Raw genomic sequence first — 21,647 nt, 5'->3', positions numbered from 1 at the left:
TTTGTCACTTTCTGCACCGATAGTAAGAGTGTTCAATGTGTCACAGTAGTTTGACAAACTCCTTGCACATTCAGAGCATCCTCCTAACTGCAAATAAAGATGGGAAACTTCATGCTTTTGGAAGAGTAGGATAGTTTTATTCATCAACTCGAAAAAGAATGGTCATATAAATTGTTACTTTGTGGGTCGCAGGTTTGAGTTCTTGATCAGTCCAGAGGGTAGACTTTTGCTGACAGCAGCCTTAATGTAGATTAAGCACAGATGCACCTTCACTTATCCCAATGAAAAGAAGAGAATCATCCTCTTAGGGAGCGAGCTTAGAATATATGCTAAAAAGAAGACCACCAAGCCTGACTTCATATTGTATGCCAACATGAAGATTTATGGACTGGTTTTTAATTTTTTTTCTTTTTACTAGGTAGCGTGCCTGTACATTGCTACGTGATAGCTAATAATTTATACTAAAAACACACGGATCGTACGGTAAGATAACAATACTATAAAAATTAAATATCAATGTTAAAGTTACAGTTAATCCAAAATGCAAAGTTTGTGAAATTAACAGTCACGGAGAGCGCGGCGTCATAAGCTTATAAACTCTACTTTATAGACCTTTCCGTGACACGCCTAAGATAATGTTTTATATCGGCAGGAAGAAATCTCCGATATCCATTTCTTTCCTGCGCCAATAAATCCACGAATAAGTTCCGCCACATCTCCATACCATCCTGTATAGAGGCTCGAGTATATATGTCAATATTAGTGCCTGTCGCATAGGTAATACTGCGTCTCTTAAAAAACTTCCACAAAAACTTAAAACAAAGTGTTATACTCACTGTATAAATATGTGTGGCTTTTGGTCTATTCTACATAGACATATACTATAGAATAAGATATCCACTTAAATGTCTATGGCAAGATTTACGATCAGCGATATATAGAAATAATTAAATCGTAGGTATTATTATTACAATCGGAGTTCCTTATTTTCACGATCAGGAGTGATGAGACTCGCGACAAGAACTTGGAGTACTTGTGCCAAATCCTACAGTCGTCGCTACAAAAGACAGTGTAGCCACTGGTCCATCCTTCCGCCACGCCACAGCTGCTGCCCTTGCAACCTACATCCAATGGTGGCATCGGCACCGGGTCCATCGTTCCATCCACCCTCCATAACACCTCCTGAACCACGTCGATAGCTTGCTCGCGGCACCTCACGCACTCCCGGTTGGTCCTGCTAGCCTCCGGCTTGCACCCGTGGGCGACGTCCTCGCCCTCCACCTTCCTGATGTACTACTCGGCCTCATTATCCCTGAAGAGGAGGATGTCGAGCATGTAGGCCGCCACCGTGTAGTCAGCGGCGGCCGCCTGTCTAAGGTAGGTAGTGCTGACGGGGTCCGTGTGGCCCTGCGTGAAGACGAGCCTGAGACCGAGAACGAAGCATGCCTCCATGTTGTCGGCGGTAGCCAGTTTGTCGCAGAACCGACCAATTTATAAGAGCACAAGTACAATGGCAGCCCGCAAGCGGTCACAATATCATACTTGAGCCCATATAAACCCGGTAGTCCATCGAGTACCATGACGGGTCTCGATAAACGATCCACAAACAACTAAGATCGTACATGATTCAACATACATGTCACATATTACATAAAGTTTATAGATACATTTCCATCATCAGAGTATGAAATAAAGTTATTACAAACCAAGTTTGATAGATAATAGCGGAAGCAAATTAAGTTGAAAGTAGTGTTTCCAACATAGTTAATATAGTGCCAAAATATGATCACAGTCCACAAAAGCATATAGAGGGATTAATAAAGAAGCCTGCCCAAGGCTTACTCCTCATCCACAGCGGGATGGAAGCAACTCTTACAATACCCACGATAAACTATGCCATCTGCAACAATGAAAAATGAAACCCTGAGTACGAGAAGGTACTCAGCTAGACTTACCCGTCATAAACCAGAAATAAATTGACTCCAAGGAGTATGCAAGGCTGTATAAGTGGAGATTGCTTGACAATATTTTGCATAAAAAGTGATTAACTTAGTTATATAATTATAATTCTATTATCAAGTTAATTATGACTATCCATCTTTAAATTAGCAACTATCCTATGCCAAACATGTAGTATATCATTTTAAGAGCATACAATAGTAACCATAGCAAGTATAGTAATAACAGCATAGTATGATGATACATGATGAATGGATTCTTGTAAGTATTCTTAACAGCATGGTGTTAAATTAATAACAAGTGCATCACATTTTACTGAGTATGTGCATATCTCTTCTTGATTACTTAATCAAAAACTTTAACAATTTATTTACTGTACCACAAAATAGCAGCTACTTGTTTTGCTCATAACTGAAGTTCTAATCTAAATGCCGTGATCTTAAACTTTCTGAAAAGCTTATAAAATTATCTACAACTCTTATTTAATCACCAAAAGCTAATTCGCAATCTATCTTAGCCAAAACAGACAATCAAACCAATGCTGTCTAGAAATTCCAGAGAGCGAGCATTTCGGAATACTAACTTTAAACAGCTATAACTCCTAAACCCTTTGGTCTATTGTCCTGAAATTTTGACACAAGATATATGAAGAAGTTACCTACAACTTTGTTATTAACTATTTTTATAGCAAACATCATTCTTACTATGCAACATACCAAACCACAGAATCTGTCCAAAAACTCTTCTCACCCGAATTATAAAGCAACGATATTTCTATTGCATATAGCCATTCCAAATTTGACCTCACCAATCATACCAATAGTACAAGGACATCAAATACACTCAAGAAAACATAATGGCCATGCCCAAACTATTTATTTAAATGCCTTTATCAATTTACTAAGATACTTAGGTTAAATAATAAACATATACCAAATGTGCATCATAAATTCTCAGAAATTTACAATGCTTACTAGTGCTACCAATAGACTACTGTAAAAGTTTCATGCCATTTTACCAAGTAAAACATCCTATGCAAAAATGACAAGGCATAAAGGCTTAAAATAACATAAACAGGAAACCCTAGTGAAAAGTGTCAAGAAACAGATTGTATATTTTTCTTAGCATACATAAGGTACTAGGACAACCTCCAATAAATTTCATGAGCATTGAATTCATAGGTAATTTATAACAATTCACACAAGGATCACCTAATTATAAAAGGAAAATCTATAACTCAAAAACTATTCATGCACTGACCCTCAATTTTTTACCAGAGCTTATACTTATCAAGAAAAGCTCGCCATATAAATTTCATAATTTTTGAAGAACAGAAACTCTAGATATAAATTAAACAAGTTTGCAATCATTTAAAAACACACTTCAAGTTTCAATTTAATTCTTCCAAAAACTCTACTACAAGTGCTAATTTTATATTTTTCCTAAATACTACACTTCACCAAGATCCTAACAAAATTTGAACCACCCAATTTGGATCTACCAAACTCCAGATATAGATTTTACAAAACAACATGAAATCTGGAAATAATTGAGCTATCCTACAACTCTACAGTCACTGACAGGCGGGACCCGCTGGTCAGTTGACCCCATCGGTCAGTGAGACAAAAATATGGCAGCGGCGCTAGATCGACGCGGCTCGGCCATAGCTCATCGCCGGCGAGTCCTCCGGCGAAGACAAGTGGACCGACATGATCTATAGAGCATAACGCGTCTAGTGACCTAGGTGGTGGCAGTGCAAGTGTGGCAGAGCATGCTCGTCACCGGCCATGGTGGCATGGCAGCGCTGCTCTGCGGTGCACCGGCCATCACCGGCCATGGCGAAGTCATGCGAGGAGCGCTATAGCAACACGGTGGCCAGGTGAATATATTTAGGTGACCTAGGCGGCTTGAGGTGCTCTGACGAAACATGGCCACGGCGGCGGCCATGGTGGAGCTCTGGTAGGGGCACACCCACGGTGGCGCAAGGCAAAAGGCGGCTTACCAAAGGCGCGACCGTGGGCGCTGCAAGGTGGGAAAGGTAGAGCAGAGTGAGGTGGAGCTTTGAGTGCAGCCGATTGGAGAATGGGGCAGCGGTGAGAGCAGGTGGGCCCGGTGGAGCGGCTGCAATGGCGATGGCGAGCGCGGTGAGCAAAGGAGAGCAAGGAGGTGAGTGAGAGTGAAAGGCCGGCTCGGTGGTAACTTAAGCGTGTCGCTGGGGTCATGCTGGCCGTCGATGCCTGACGAGCAGGCCCTACACCAGCGTACGGCCACCAGATGTGGTGCATGGACATCACCGGCCACCACACGGTGGCCAGCTCCTGTGGTCGGTCGACCACCGAAGGTTGAGCTGGTTCAGACATCAACGCCCCGAACTGAGCCTGACAGCATGATTTTGTGAAGCTTGATCTTCGAAACTGTGAAGAAATAGCGCCAACGATCTAAACCAAAGTTGTAACTCTATGTACCAGCTAAAATTCATATTTAAGGATCAAGGCCTAATTCTAAATGGTTAGTGAGTAAAATCATCTCAAAGGTGAGCTTGTCAGCACTGTCAGCGGCAAACACTTATAAAATTTTCCTAAGTGCTAAAAATAGTGAATTGTTGAATCTTGTGAGCCTAATTCAAGCCTCTTATGAGCTGAACTAGCCTATGACCCAAAAATAAAAGTTGTTCCCCTTATCATATACTACAACTTTGCTTTAGTGACCACATCCATGCAATGTCTCTATCATATAGTTTAAACTTGGTCAAACCCATTACATTCAAATGATGACTTGTACTTGAACTAGGACTTAGTGACCAATTTAGCCCTAGCCATGAATACCAAAGATGTTCATAATGCCACTCTAAACATGTTTAAGCTATTGATAAGGTCACACAATCATTTCATACATGGGTTGCCCATAAAGCTTTCCAGGTCAACATGCATAGCATCACTTAAGTACTTGATCATGCAAAGTGATCTTCATGAACATTGTTTCACTAGTCATCCGAAGTGTAGCTAAGATGTTTTAGTGACTCACATCAACCATTTACATAGTTTCACTCATGATCATATGCATATATACAAAGAAACATAAAATATCAAGCATGTTTCATATGTTTCAATCACATGTTTCAATTGTAAAAGCTTATATATGAATGCTCGATGCTCATGCAATGCAAGTCAAATTATGCAAGCTCAACACATAGGGTGTTACACAGTTTGCTGATGAGGGTGAGGTAGCGGTTAGGGTCTTACCACCTCGTGGATTCCTCCCGCTCTAACACTACGTGCCTCCTCACGACGCGCTCCATGCACGCCGCATCCATGGCACTGACATCGCGTTAGTGAGATACTATTTGTGCAATATTTAATTGAATAAAAAATGCATTGTATGTGTTAGTAATGTTCTATTACCTTGCCTATGGTGTTAGAACCTCCTTAAATACAATATTTGATGCATTATTATTTTTTTCCTCAGCATTCTTTTTAGCATTTTCCTTGCCCATCTTTTTGGCCTCCTCCTGTGCATCCGCATTAGGCGGGAGGGCAAGGATCTTAATATTCAGTCTTGACGTGGCTCTAGACATCGCAACGTACAATTGATCGTGAGAGAACACCAGTGCAGGCAGGTACACACCCACGTTTGGGATAGTTTCACCATGCGACTTGTTGACTGTCATGGCAAAGCTCACCCTAATAGAAAACTGCTTCCTCTTAAACTGGAACGGGAACATCTCATCATCGGTTGGGCATAGCTGTATTTGAGCAAGGAATACCCGCTTCTCTGCATGCTGCCCCACCATGATTTCTGCATCGATTGTATTTCTTTAGAACCCCTGCACCACTAGCCTTGTACCATTGCATAGCCCATTGGCAGGGTCAATATTCCTAAGCAATATGATAGGACATCTGAGCTTGAGCTTCAAGACGTGTGGAGGTAGCCCGTTGGGGGTCAGACTGTTAAGGAACTCTGATGGATAGTAGTTATGTGGATCATCTACCGTGGAGTCAAAACTATGATACACCATCTCACCGCCCTGGAACATATCAATCATTTTCATATTGATCATGTCAACCCAATCGTTACGTATAGATAAAATCACTCTGGTGGTGATGTAGTCTTTGTCTGCCTTGTTTGCATTTAGATCTAGAAAGATGATGCTAATCAATCTATGAACATCTTTCTCAGCATCGCCAGAGTACAGGACATAGATCTCATCTGGAATACATACATTGCCATCTTCATTAACCTCTTTCATTCCACCACCAATGCACAATAGATAATCTACAAACCATGGGTCACTCTAAGCCCTCATGTTGTGGACGAGCTTTAGGTAGCGCATGGATTCCCAAAGATACGACCTTCGTAGAGAAGCACTGACTATTTGAGCCCTGGATCCTTTCCGCACAATAGGGAGGACCTGTTTGAAATCCCCACCAAGGACAACAATCTTCCCACCAAATGGTAGGTCTAACCGGCCCATTATATCTCGTAGGTTGTTGTCTAGTGCTTCCACTTTTGGCCTCTTTGTCATAGATGCCTCATCCCAAATTATAAGAGCTTCTTGCTGTAGCAACTTGGCAGTACCACTCTGTTTCATGAAGCTATAGCAACCACCCTCTTCAACAGTCGAGGGTATCTTGAAATGCTAGTAGGCTATCCTCCCGCCTGGCATTATGGATGCTGTGACTCTAGATGTAGCTATAGCCACGTTAAGCTTGTCCTGGCTACGTAGTTTTATGAGAAGTGCCCTATACAAAAAGGTCTTTCTCATCTCACCAGGTCCATCCGCAAAGAACAACCCACCTTATTTGTTGTAGATAGTGGCCATTATCTCATCGTAGGCAGACATTTGCTCATCGTTGAGTGAGTTGCACAATAGCACATCTTTGGGATTCTGCTCAATGCTAGCTTCCTCAAATATCTCACGAGGAATATGGCTAGCATCGTCGTATGAGTGATCAATATCTGGAAGAGGAAATGACCTTATGCCCTTCCCCATAGACTGTAGCATGTTTCTAATGTCTATCAAAACCATCTATTGCACCAAATCTGAGGATGGATTATTGTGGTTGTAGTCCTTTGACATTGCATCGTAGTCTTTTTTCCACAACCACATCACATCATTCGACTCATAGAATACCAATATTGTTGCAAATAGCCATCGCAGAGAGGAAGGCATCTAGAAGAAAGTAGCTTCACTTAGACATTCATCCAGTGTAATGTCTTCTTCAATTAGACCCCTCCTTTCTGTAGCTTCACGGAACAAAGGCAGTAGCAACATTGTTTTAGAGAACACAAAGAAAGTAGCATTCTCCCTCAACATGATGGGCCGAGATGACTCTGCCAACTTGGAAAATAGAGTTTTTCCTTTTCTGTCAGAATTTACCATCAGACTGCTAGGTAAAATGCTCTGGAAAGTCTCGATACAAGATTTTGCGGGCTTCCACATGCATCCTATTTGCCTCAAAGTATGCTGTCAGCATTGACTCTTCTACACCTGGCCTATTATTGATCCGTTCGACCTTGTCCCGTTTATGAAATGCCACCATGTGCATGTCGGGTAGATGAAGTTGTAGCTGCTGTACTGGTGGATGGTTCTTCCTCAAGTCAAAGCCATATATCCTCCATAGTGCTTCTGGAGGCATCACCCATCGGGCGTCTCTATACCGCTTGATCTCATCAATATTGGCTTTATCGCCTGCTTTGTTAGTCTCCCTCATCACCATCGATGCCCTATCATGTCCCTTGTATATGTACTTGAACAAATAATTTACTAATTTAATGCTCCCATAGGCCTCAACATTTATATGGTAGTTGAAGGTACATAGTAGGCAAGGGTTGTAAGGCACAACCCATTGATTGTCTAGGTAATGCACTTGAACTTTTAGCATGTGACCGTCATTGCATCACCGATAGATGGGGTACGAATCCTTTCCTTGTGACATGGCCTCATAGAATGGGTGTGGGTAATGGTTTTTGCATGACCCACGGCCCACCGTGCATGGACAACATGGATTAAGCGTCCCACAAGGACCATGCATCATATGCTTCATGACCATCTTGTATAGCTCAGGGTACTTTTTCTTGTTTGGTAGTTCTGCAGTGATGATCATGTCATATTGCTCAAGACATGTGAGTTTGTACTTCCATTCCATTATTAGCAAGAAGTGTGCAAGTGGCAAGCCCCTCTTCTGGAACTCCACTACATATACATAGGCCTTCACCTTCCCAAGTATGTCTTTCTCCATCAATATTTTTCTCATCGCCTCTAACTTTGCCTTGAAGACTCATGTGATGAGATCAAGGTGGTCCTGTGGTCTCTGACCTAGATAAAGTTCATTCTTAATCTCATCCCAGTTAGGGTTGCACGCCATTGTGAGGAAGATATTAGGTTTACCATACTTTTGCACTAGAGCCATTGCATCCATGTACCGGTGCCTCATATCATGGGGTCCTCCGATGAATGGTGAAGACAAGACAGTATGCCTTTCAACATTCTTAGCAGATCCTTCACCCGAATGCATGCTGCCCACTAGGCCTTGGTACAGGTCAGCCCTCAAAGTATCCTGATTGTTCCTCATGTAGTCTAAACGCGAGCTCTCAATCTTGATGTAGGTGTCGACGGTGAACTGCTAGAAAAGATGCTAGCCAGAGTATTGGATTAAATATCCCAGGCCACATCTAGAACTTGTAGCAGTAGTAGTCGTGCACGGAGACACATGTATTCAAAACAGGTTCTATAGGGAGACATTGTTTGAATTAGTATCATGCGTTAACAAAAAAGAGTTTATATTGCATTATTGAAAAGAGTTCAAGTTACCGCCATCATCATTGTCACCATTCTTGGCATTCTCGGCATGCCTTTTGTGGATTGCTCGAGCTCGCTTAACTTGAGCCATAGTCACACCCACTTTTGGAATGCAATTGTGCCACCCGAGCTCACCCCTTGGAAAGAACAGCGGGTATGACTGTGGGTCGTAGCATGCATTATATGAGCGGATGTCATGTATAGACCGATCCTTCCCTTGTAGAATAACACTATGCTCGAATTGGCCGTGGCGCTCACTCCCCTCAACCCAGACAACGGCCACCTCTGATGTCAGTGGCACATTATATGTTCTCTGGTCAAGCCACTGGTCAAGGTTCAACTCGACCCGGTAATCCTCTAGATTTTCAACGTGTCCCATACTCCTTAGTTGATGAGAGTAGGGATTCCCATTAAAGATACTAACCAATTGCTCTATAACTTCTTTGTCTTTTTGGGCGCATTGCTCATGGCACTTGCTCATCCAATGCTCGAGGGATGGATCGTCGTCGTAAAAATAAAGCTCGAGGTGTCTTTTTTCGACACCCTCCTCTTTACCAAATGAACGTATGTTATGGTAAATCAGGCCATGGGCATGAAACATGTAGACACCGCAGATTCGCATGTTAGTGGTCACACGATCTAGGTGGTAGTATAGAGAAGTGAAAGAGAAGTGGCCATTGAAATATCTGATGTTTGCACAAAAGTGCCTAGCATCAGTGTCTAAGCTTGACCACAACTTCATGAGCTCTGGTGGTGTCTCATGAGTTGAAAGATGAATCTTTCCACCCCGACAACAAAATTCGAGCGGTTCACCCTCAAATTTCTTTGCATTGCAGTGTTCGTAGTTTGGCACCAACGGTAGCATGTGCGACTCTAATGGGACATTAGCGTAAACCTTGTCATATGGATTCGGGACATCAGGCTCACTATTGTCTTGCTCATCTATGTCAAGATTGTGCTCGACGTTGGCTCCCTCCTCGTCGTCTTCTGACAAAATGTTGATGTGTTACGCGTTGAAAGAAAGTTTGTGAAAGAATGTTTTGACTATTATGCGGTGTACCTTGTCCGGTGAAAAAGTATGCCTCATCCTCATCCTCGTCCTCCTCAAATATGACATCCTCATCATAGTCTGTGCAACATGGCCACATATACGATGAGAGAAACATAATGGCATACAAAAAAACAAAAAAAGGATAAATTTAATGAAGAAAATACCATCCTCAACCATAGAGTCTAGCGTATGAGCTTGTGCACTATTTGGAGGCATTGAAGAGGTACCGTCAACTACAAATGGTTGTGTCTGTGTACCTATGCAATTATTAGGTGGTGGAATTGGAGGGTCCTAGGTGACACCACCTGTAGTAAGAAAAGTTATAAGTTTTTGGAATAGAAGAGCGAAGGTGAAAGTACCAACAATATATAGTGATGAAGGCTAATTACCATTGTAAACCACACTCGGTTGAGTTGGGTTGTTCGAATCATTGCACTTTCCATCCGCACATCCTCTAGCCCTTCTTCCAATATTTGCTTCAAAAGCCTAATTACGATGGGATAGAAGGGTATTTCTCTCTCTAGTGGTCACTCGCTGCCTATATATGGTCTGTGTCGCAGCCAATTCAGGGTCCTAGACTTCTTGATTTTGAAGTACAGTCGGCATGATGTCAATAGGCATGCCCCTTGATTTGGGTATTTCCATATCGTATGAAGGCCTGAAGCAAGAAGGGAAAACAAAGATGAGGGTTAAAGTGAGGGCTCTCCATGGCGATTGAGTCCGGATGCAGATTATTGGCTCGGTGTTCTCTCACCGTCGTATTGTATTTTTTGTTGATCTCTTTTTGTTTCAACTTCTTCTCTTGTGGAGTCATTTACAGTTTTCTTGTAGCATTTTGTGTTGCATACAAGTCACACCGCCTCTTGTTTATTAGCGCCTTTTGTTCAGGAGATAGTGCAACCCATCGTGCTCTATCTAGTTCACGCTTACGCTCTTTTGGACACATGACAATATTGTCGATGGAATTGGATGCATTTACAACACCTAAATGTAATAAGAAAAAGTACGGTCTCAATATCTCATCGATGAAGGACACACAATAATTCAAATTGTGTGATAATAAACTTTACACAATAGTATCAGGTACAATGGTGTTCAAACTCCTTTAGTAATTAAAAACAAAGCCACGATTCTATAAAGGCGTACCCGTTTCATGAATAGTATTGATATCCATCTTAGTTAAACTGTTGTCAATATCACCAAGAGGGGGTGATTTCTCGTTTCCTCTAATGCTTAAAGGGATATGACCGTCTAAAATTTTATTGATATAATAAGTATCCTACAACACCATGGAATTTTTTACCATAAAGAAATCAATAGTTTTGCTATACCTGTTGATTGGCAAGTCTCCTTTAGAGTCATTTGTAGCATCTTTGCAGACTTTTTTATGCCTTTTTTTGTGCATACAATTCATGTCGTCTCTTATTCAGTAGCGTCCTTTCTTCAAGAGACATTGTAGCTTTTCTTGCTCTATCACGATCACGCTTACGCTCTTTTGGACACGTGACAAGCTGGTTGATGGGACTGGGTGCATATCTAGAACCTATATATCATGGAATGACATCTTAATCAACGCATGCTAGGACGGTGTCTAAGCACACCTGTAAGAAACTAACACAGGCATGATTCACAAGAATATCAGGCAATGGATACAAAAGTATACCCATTTCTTGAATAGTGATGATATCTTGCTCACTATCAATGTCATGCACGTCATTAGTGCCACCAATGCAACTGAAAGGTTCCGTACCATCTACAAATATAACCATATAATTAAAATGGAACCATACAATAAGCAGACTATGATGACATGATAATTTTAGGCGCCGCACCAATAAATGCTTTTATTAGTTGAATAAGTATCCTGATAATTGTTGAAAGCCATTACTATAAGTTGCGTGCCTATAGAGCCGGTCACTATTTTCGTCTGTTTCATTATGTGTATTCACATCTGCAATACAAAACATAATAATTGTTATTAATTAAAACATGAATGGCAGTCAAAATGACACTCAATAATACCTCCATACCTATTGAATGGGAAGCCATATTGTTTTCAAGATCAACATTCTCTTGGTTACTCATCTTATACCTCTGACGAGGTTTCTTGTTTCTTTCGGTCCCCTTTTCATCAGACATTGTTGCATACTGTTCCCTCTCCCTCTGCCTCTTCTACTCATTACGATCCCCATCTAGTGGCACCAACCCTTATTTTGTATGATTCCCTTCAATAAAGTTTGGTGAGGAGTTGAAAACATATAAAGATAGAACATGTAGAGAGGCTATAAAAGTTTATATACCTCCATGTGTTGTATTTGTAAGGTCCCCAAACACTACCAAACACTTTAAGCAATACTGTGCCTTTGAAATAATGTGCCCAATTCAATATGGACAAGTGAAAAGCAGTGCAAGCTAGGTGGCTGTAGGGAAAATAAAGAATCAAAGAAAAGATCATAAATTTAGTATCGTTGCTATATCTAAATATTTTTGTTCATGTTTTACTACTTAGAAATGTATTCAGGAAGTGCTTTGACTTTTGAAAAAAAAAGTGGTGGGCATGGAGTTGGATACTTGCTGTTGCATATGCAACAGATCAGATGACAACTACTAATTAGCCTTGGCTTTTTGCCCAGCCATGGTTGTTGTGACAGATTGAGAAGACAAAAATCGCATAGGAGAAGTTGATCAGAAACTCAAAAGTGCAGACGCTAACAAGCAGGGAAACACCAGAACTTCACCTTCTCCAAACTTTAAGCAGCGCAGCACAATCCCCAACTCCTGATCTGAAAATTAATTCACCACGTTAGCAACATCCGATGGCAGATGAGGTATATTAACAACTACTAATTTGCCAGTGATCACAATTTTAGATTAAAATCAATTTCAGCAGATAAGACTTTTTGCAGAACTGGCAGATAATCACCACAATAAGCGCTGCTAGATAATGCTCAATTTTAAGGAGCCAAGGCTTTTTGTAGAACTCTAACAGAGAAAACTCTACCATGATCATCGAGCAAGTTTGATACATATAGAAGCGATAATGGGTCTGTTGCACTCTTTAGCAAGTAACCTTGAAAAAAAGGTACAACAGTGCTTTTATGACCAGTAAGCTAATCATATACAAATCATATATTAATCAAAGTATCAGTGCGTTCTCATGATTACAACCAAATCATTTTTTATTTAACAACTGCAAGATAGTGTTATGTTCATTATCAGGTAGCGAGCTAGTAATCATAAGGCATGAGAATAGATGAATCACCTTTGCTAGTGCTGAGATGGAGTCGTCGGCGTACTTGTATCAGGTCTAGACTTTGGAGCTGGCATAAAGTTATTTAGTATCTGCACTTGTACAGTGGACTTAATTCTACAAATAAACAAAGCGCGTGAGAAGAAATGAATCACCTTTGCTATGGCTGAGATGGAGTCAATGGCATACTTGTATCAGCTCCAAACACTGGAGGTGGTAGAAAATTATTTAGTATCTGTATTTGTACAATGGACTTAATTCTACAAGTAAATAAAGCTTATTCTGAATAAACATAGATATATTTATCCCGACAATACTTGTAGAATGGATCATCATTACAAGTTTTACTAAACCAAAATAAATTATCTTGATAACTTGTTGCAATTTATTACTGAACCAAGGGATAACACAGACTACTTATCCTCGTTTACTTCCAAGAGGAGTAACACACAAGTTTACTCCGGCACAAGTTTACTTCCAAGAGGAGTAACACACAAGAGGAGCTCACATATCTCTAGAGATATTTTTAGTACAAAATGTTAACTATCTCGTAGCAACACACAAGGCCAGAGCATTTACTCATGTTTGTTATCATGGTAAATTCCTGCTGCCTCCTTCCTATCAATTAAACAAAATCCATTGCCAGTTTCTTTTTTCACATCTAAAAGATAGCTTTATTTTCTCCCAATTTGAGTAGAAGAGTTATCTTGCTCTATTCATGATGAGGACCTTGGTGGTTCATCAGCAAAACTTGGGCAATTAGCGGACAAAGCTGCCCTGAATCAAGTCTGTAAAGCAAAGTCATCAGATACTCTCAAGCATTGACCTGATGATGAATAGAAGGGGAAATAGTTTATTTACAACCCAGGCTATTCGATGTTCATGTTTTACTACTTAGAAATGTATTCAGGAAGTGCTTTGACTTAAAAAAAAGTGGTGGCGGTTTGCATACATTCCCTGGCTCTCAAATGCAATCTGAAAAGGAGAGGCATGGAGTTGGATACTTGCTGCTGCATATGCATAGCTGAAACTTATAGGGAACAAAATTAAGGACAGCTTTGCAGCTCATTTGGCAGCTTTGTAGCTCATGCATAGCTGAAACTTATAGGGAACAAAATTAAGAACAATACTCTCTATACTATATATATCTATACTCTGAAAAAAATTATAGGGAACAAAATTAATCAAATGAGCCATGCATGATAATTGAATCATGCAAGATAACTCACTGAAAATAGCTAATCGATAATTAATATGAGAATTATTAAACCGAGAGCTAACTGAGAAGTACTAAACTGGGAGACTATTCTAGTTTCATAAACATACTAAAAAAATTGGCAACAACTAATAGGATGTTTATTATAATGTCCCCATAAAAAACAAAACACTGACCAGCTATGGCAATGCAAATGTATGGAAGAAAATATAGATCATTTTTAGAAGCTTCAGCTAGTATATGTGTTTCCTGGTAGTCTGATACAGATTAGGTTGTCGATAATGGAGTACGTAGCAACTTTGATACATATAGATGCGATAATGGTCCTATTGAATCACGTACGTTGTCGAGGCCACTGGTGAAGAGGGCTAAGGCAAAGTCAGACCGCTGGTTGATGAGCTGCAACCGGACACTGCCCTTGCCCTAGGAGATGTAGTTTGCCGAGTAGTTGGCGTATTGATACTGCACGTATGGCACCCATGCAGCAACACATGATGTTTCAGTGAAAGAAAGATACAGATTAGGCTCTGTGGTTCTACACATACTCTATGTTTGCAAATTAGCTAGTGACCTTGATGGGTGATGTGTAGAGATACAGCGGTTCTGCTGGCCAAGGGTTAGGACACGTAGCTAACGAGCTGCATATATACCACCACATATATGATAGCGATTTTGATGTGTTACAATCTAGTACGAGTATATTAATAAACTTGTATATGTCTAAACTTACTTGAAAATAGCTAGAGAGAAGATGGTGATCCGGTTGTCGACGGAGAGGTTTCTCTGGCCGAACTTCGCCATCACCCATTCAGTGTCTTCTCCCTGTCATGCCTGATGCTCAAATACTTTCCCAGAATGAAGGAAGGATGTTCACGGTGTGCATGCATGCCGCAGGTGATTCAAAAAGTTTGAGAACACATGGAAAAGCATGTGCAGTGTGTGGCCAATGCCAATGTCAATGCTAATCTGAGCGCCGCCGCCTGCCGGTGCCAACATGGTGTACACAGCGGTATGGGTATGCATCTAGTCGCCGAGCAGCGACAGGTTCTAGGATTAGATTGTCGCCATCACCGTGTGTGACGGCCAACGTCGAGGAGGCGTGGTGAGCTGCAGGTGAGGGCAGCGCGCAATTGTTGGGGCAAGTGGCTAGGGCTGCTCACGAGGGTGACGTGCGGAGGCAGCGGAGGCGGTGGAGGCATAGGTCGTGGTTGTAACACCTCGGGTATTTAAATACTAAAACCTGCCATGTCATCATATGCATTGCAAAGCATTTGGCATTTAGTGAAAATTTTGATATGCATACACTAAAACAAGTTTATCTTTATGTGGTATGTGTTGAATTGTATTGTTTGAATCAAGTTCAAAATTTGGTTTGGATTTGAATTTTCAAGAAAACCCTAATTTTCAGCATTTAAATCCTACCCTGAAAACTCATTTCAAAATCTAAGCACATTTTGGGGTTGAGCCTAAAAGCAAAAATGTAGAGCTTGTCAAGTTATACAAAGTTTGATTTTGGAGTTTTCAAAGTTGTTGTAACACCCCCGGTGTTTATCACTAGTTAAGCCATGGGTTTGAGCTCAAACATGACATGTCAAGTGGTAATCAAGGTGTCAAGATCAAATCTACATGATGGAGCTCCAACTTAAACTTGGGCCACGCACAATTGCTTACATATGGACCCTTGTTAAGATTATGCAAGAGTAATGCTAAACATGCTTCTTCCATGTACATTACATCCACATGCATCCATCTAGACCCGTGGAAAAGTTTCATGAAGTTTGGAATCAAAAAGTCACATGAAATGATAAGTCATATCTTTGCATGAATTGCTTTATCAAGTGGATGGAAACCTATGAAGTCAACCAAACCTTGCAACCTTGCTCAAACAACTCTAATTGAACTCTACAACAAAAGTCATGAAGGGTTTGTGTTGAGCACATGTCAAGAAAAGGCCTCAATTGGTCAAAAACTCTAATTCTAGAGTTAATGAGATGCTGCTTTGACCAAAGTAAAAGAATGGTTTATATTCAAGATACGAGGTTTGACCTTAAACAAAAGTTGTAGTATAGTTTGTGTACTACAAACTTTATTTAAGGACCTAAGTCTAAATCTATCTCTAAGCTTGGCAATCAAAGGTCACAAGATTGATTCCGCTGTAGTCTACAACACTTAGTAATATTCTAAGTCTGAAATTCATCGACATCGGCGTTGGCGTCTCGCGTTCTCCAAAATTCGTTAAGCATCTCAAGTTGACCCAAAAGTGAAAGTTGGAGTTTACATCTTGGTGAAGAGCATACAAAAAGTTGGATTCAGTTTGAAGAAGTTTTGACCACCGAAAGCGAGTTTCCGTGACTGCCGTCAAGGTGTTTACACTGCTGTTTTGGCATACATTTATCTTCTAATATGTTTTGCTAATGGCTGAACCCCCTTAATGAAAAACATAGAGCTTCATGCGCGCTTCGATCTTCGTATTCGGCCCATGTCCTGATTCGGCCCAGATCCAGCCCAAAGCGCCGCCCACCATGCCCCGTTCGTCACCCGCCACGTGCTCGACGTAATGGGCGCGTGTCTAGGGTGTGGCCACCATGCAGGGCAGCAGCGCCCCACCTCCCTGCTCCATGCCAATGCGCATCCCAGCGCCTCTGCGCTCTCTTGAATGGACATCAGGCCTTCCTCACTCGCCTCCCCACTCCCTCTGCCACCCCAGCGCCTCTCTCCGCTCTCCAGTCTGAGCGGCCACCATGGACAAGGAGTGGAGCTCCATGACCGACCAGCAACCAGCACCCTACTGCCCCAACCAACTTTGTCCTCCTCTTCCTGGCCTCACGTTGCTCCTCTGTGCCATCTCCTCAGTCGCGCGGTCACCTACAGGCTGCTGCGCTGGCATGCCGGCTGCTGGGCTGCCTACTGCCGTGGGCAGGCCGCTGCTGCTACATCCGGCCAGGCTTGGCCAGGCATGGGCCACAGCTGGCTGCGGCTAGGCCGGCCAGCCCCTTCCTGCTGCCCTAGGGTCGCTTCCCCGCTGGAATCCCGGAGCCCGGCCACGTCCTCGAGCCGATGCTCTGCTCCGTTTCTGTGACTCCGTGAAGAAGAAGGAGAGAAGGACCTCGTGCTCGAATAAGGGAAAAGGCAGGGGGTTTTGTGAAGAACTAGTGACTCCTATGAACAGTGCAGAAAAGGATCTTTTCGTTCGACTTAATTTGGAATAAATGCAGGGACCCCGGTGCATGATTTGTATTCCTTTCTTTGATTTTTACAGATTTGATTGATGAACTTGGAAAATTCATATTAATTAGTAGAAAACTCCTAAAATAATAAATGTGGACTTTTTGGAATCCTTATGAAATTCTCTATGCACTAGATCTATAATATTACATGTTTTACTTTAAAGTTTTAGCTGTAAAAATATATTATGCAGCTAGGTTTGTAATGCTAGTGGTATTTGTCTTTTTCATAACTATAGATCTAGGGCTCCAAATGAAGTGAAATTTTTGTGGCATGCTACTCATGTGATGTTTGATGTGTGGTAAAAATTTCATGGTCATTGGTTGCTGTATGAGTGAGTTATTAGTTTATCTTGCTCTCACATGATTTCTTGTTTTAGCATTTTGTATTTTCCATAGAGGTTGCTATACATATTCAAATGGAGTGAAATTTGTACAGTAAACTATTGAGAGGATATGTGAGCCACTGTAATTTTTGTAGAATTTATTGTATACTTTTGGTATATGTTCATTAAGTCACCTTGTTATCTAAAATAAATTAAGAAATGCATTAAAAGAATTTATTTGGTCATGGACACTAGGTTTTCTGCTGTTCTTTAGTCATGTGTGACATGTTGGTAAAGTTGGTTTTGCCTAATTATGTGTTTGCAACATAAGTTAATATTTATTTTCTTGCCGATGTGGTTTATGGACAGATCTGGGAACTTAGCGAAGTTCTTCATGATAATATGCTTTGTTGTGAAACTTGTTTATACAAAAGTTGTAGATAATTCATGTATCTAGCTGCTGTTAAAATTTGGTGTCATTTGGCCAAGTAGTTTAAGAGTTACAGTTGTTTAAAGTTGGGTTATACAATTGATTGCTCTCTGTCTTGTTTAGACCAGTTTCTGTAAAGGTATAATTTCGACCTACTTAACTTGGGAATCATGCTGTGATGGTTATAGATGAAATGTAGATAAGTTCATAAGCTTTCCAAAATGTATTCTTGCAAGTTATTTGGATTTGTATAACTCCAGTTATAGTTAAATCTTGTATCTGTTGTGTGCATGTCGAGAAATTGGCAGATTCCAATTATAGTGTTTGCTTGTATATTGTTAAGTGTGACTTATGCCTTGAATGATGACTGAGTTAGAGCACCTGAGATCTTGGGAAACTTGTGTCATGCTTGGTGTTGTCATCTTCTTTGCCATCTTAGCATGATAGATTGTGTGATGTTTAAGTTAAGCATCACAAAGTACTTAAGTGTGTTAGTGTAAACTATGCTTGTCTTGCTTGCTATTTTGTGATGCGTCTCATGGTACTATTCTTCATGCACTTGCATATTGCATCTCATCTAGGTACGCTAGATGTGAAGGATGAGATGTTGGAGCCAAACCCGAAGACAGCGTTTGATAGATCTATCCCAAAGATGGAAGGACAAAGCAAGTGCTAGGACCTGAGATGTCACCAGGACGGTGCAACCTAACTAAGCTGACTTGTGTCGGATCCCAGGCAAGCTCCGGAGCATATTAAGCCTCCTAATTTCCGAAATGCAATTACAGTATTATTATTACATATATTGTTGCATTAAGTTTAGGTATTGGATGCAAACACTTGCTGCATTGGTTACCCAATCCTTGTCCAGATATTGTTACCCTGAATCCTATGTAGCTCAGGCTCGTGTAGTGCTTAGCCCTGCTTAAACACGGTAGAAGTCAGGTGATTTCCTGTCACCTACAAGATATAGGAAGATACATGTGGCACGGTTGGCTATATTTGCTATCATGGAAAAGAACCAGTCTTAATTTGAAATAAAGACCGGACGGAGGCTTGCCGGTTTGCAGTGACTCCGTCTGTGTCACTTAAGGACTGAATCTTGGAGCCTTTCGTGTTCATGTTGAATGCATGCCTCTCTCTTAGTTGGCCGTGTCTGAAGACCAACCGCGAAGCCGAGTAGCTCAACTCAGGCCGGGAGTCGATAAGTATAAAGTATGCCTCAGAAGGGAGCCGTAGGCGTGAGTCCAAGGGCAGGTGATTTAAAAGTCCTGATCATCCTGGCAGAAGGGTAATCCCTGAGAGCGCTGGCGCTGATCGAACCCGTGAATTTGGTTCCTAAGTTGTCCCAAAGGTGACCCACAGCTACCCTTGCAAAGTATGCCAGGGTGAGAGTTAGGAATACCCCCTCAGCTGAGTTGTAATTCGATTCGAGTCGCCGTCTCTCCTGGTTAGTGAGAACTTGACGGGCTTATCTCCAAAGTAGATACACTAAATAACATAATGGTTCAGAAATGATGATATGATGATGACAGCCTTATTATACCTGCTATGGTTAATATTGTTTGCTCCTAATAAGTGAGTGCTCTAGTATAGGTGCTAATCTAGTGGACAAGTAAATGATGATAAACTTGATGCTAAGTTTAAATTGGTCACTATATTCATAAGCTCTTTTATGCAACTGTGTCAAGCTAGCCCACCTCATAAGCCTTGCATGACCCTTGGTGTCCTTTATTTCTAGTTTTGACGGGTAAGTCTAGCTGAGTACCTTCTCATACTTAGGGTTTATCCCACCATGTTGCAGGTGAAGTTCTTGGCCTGTTGAAGATGGTGGCTAACCGCCAGTGGGCTCAGTGATTCTATAGTTACTTCTCGTCTATATGCTTTTGTCGGATGATGTCACTTATGCTAGCAATGTATTTGGAACATATATTAATGTAATCTTTTGAAAGCTATGTTGTTTTCACTAATCGATTTTGAAACCCAAACTTGTACTTTTAATTGTGAACCTGTTTGTAATATTATTTCCGCTGCAACCCTGTGTATGTGATGTGTATTTGCTTAATCATGCGATCTTGGTTGTGATGTTGATTTACCGAGGTCTTTTGGGACACTCGGCGGACTACAGGGTTTATATGAGTGAAAGAATGCGTGTGTCAACGTGTTAGCGGGGACAGCCATACTTGATCTTGTATAAATTGGGCGGTTCTGTTGCAGTTGTTATAAAAATTTTGAAGTAATTTGAAAAGGCAAAATTCGTTAAATGTCCCCTATTTGAATTCAAAAGTTTATTTCAAAATATAGACCAAATTAGGGGGTGGTTATTAAAGCAAAGTTGTAGAACTTTGGATTTTGAGAAACTTTTATTTTTGGAGTTTTTTGAGTTGTTATACAAATTTGGGATTAATTTGAATTTTAAAACGAATGGCAATTCTATAAATATGAGGAATAGTACCACGACCACCGCCCCACCGCCGGCGTCCTTCTCCGGTCTTCCAGACATGCCTATGGCCGCCCTTGGCTTCACGCTGGCGTAGTGAAGGTCACTGCGTGTCGTCTCCTCGCTCTCTTGGCCGCGCTATAAAGATCAGACGCCGTCGTCAACCTTCATTTCGCTGCTCTATTTTTCCCGTCGCCTTGCTCATCTTCGGCGAGCCCTCGTCGTCGAACCAGCGCCTATGCTATCACAGCTAAGCCAGTTCTAGCTTCGCCTACTCCATGTGCATCCATCTAGCCAGCTTGGGTCATCTGATTTCGCTGGGAAACCGCTGTGAGCACCCTTCTTCCTCACGGCCGGTAAACTCTCCATCGCAGGCGCCTCTCTGTGGCCAGCGTCCTTCGGTGAGCCGTTGTCCTTGATCAGTGTACCTACGGCTTCATCTCAATGCTGTGGTGCTTAATCCCTTGTTGCTTGATCATTTTGCCCACTGCAGTCGCCGGAACACTGTCACCGACGAGCTTTGCTCCGCCGTGATCACCATGAACGTTGACCCGTGTCGCCATTGCTTCTCCGGTCTCGCTCCTTGCTCCAACATGTTCGAGGTGAGCTACTGATGCTTCCTAAGCTATTTATTTGATTGCTACCAGTCTCCTATCACCGAGCCACCACGTCCGCCATGGCTGGCGTTGAGCTAGTATAGGGCCGTAATTGGTGCAAGTAGGGACGTAAGTCGATGCGCCTAGTCATGGTGATTGTTTTGGTACCTTGGCCGTCGCCGTTGGACTCACCGTCGGCGAGTTTCCGTCGATCAGCGTTGTTGCCGTCGTGGTCAAAGCTAGAGGTTAGGGATGACAGGTGGGGTCACCTTGTCAGCGACTGTGCAGTTCAAAATGAATTTTCTATTTTCATATTTGAATGAATAGTGTCTATTTTTTTTTATTTTTGTGTAGATTTA

The 21,647-nt window shown here is 41.6% G+C and overlaps 1 protein-coding gene across 1 annotated transcript; it reads right to left on the bottom strand.

The window, feature by feature from the left end:
• Nucleotides 1–5,365: 5,365 nt before the first annotated feature.
• Nucleotides 5,366–5,749, bottom strand: LOC136470056 (ATP-dependent DNA helicase PIF1-like). Its single transcript, XM_066468029.1, has one exon. It carries the CDS (start codon nt 5,747–5,749, stop codon nt 5,366–5,368), a length of 384 nt encoding a protein of 127 aa, XP_066324126.1.
• Between the last annotated feature and the right edge of the window lie 15,898 nt (nt 5,750–21,647).

The sequence above is a fragment of the Miscanthus floridulus genome, chromosome 8 (genome assembly GCF_019320115.1).
Source record: "Miscanthus floridulus cultivar M001 chromosome 8, ASM1932011v1, whole genome shotgun sequence".
NCBI classification, from domain to species: Eukaryota; Viridiplantae; Streptophyta; class Magnoliopsida; order Poales; family Poaceae; genus Miscanthus; species Miscanthus floridulus.
The sequence above is the reverse complement of the archived record's forward strand: the minus strand, read 5'-3'. Positions and strand labels throughout refer to the sequence as shown.

Bases quoted from the DNA above. Each gene is read 5' to 3' on its own strand.
- LOC136470056 (XM_066468029.1), bottom strand. From the start codon at position 5,749: ATGGTGGGGCAGCATGCAGAGAAGCGGGTATTCCTTGCTCAAATACAG.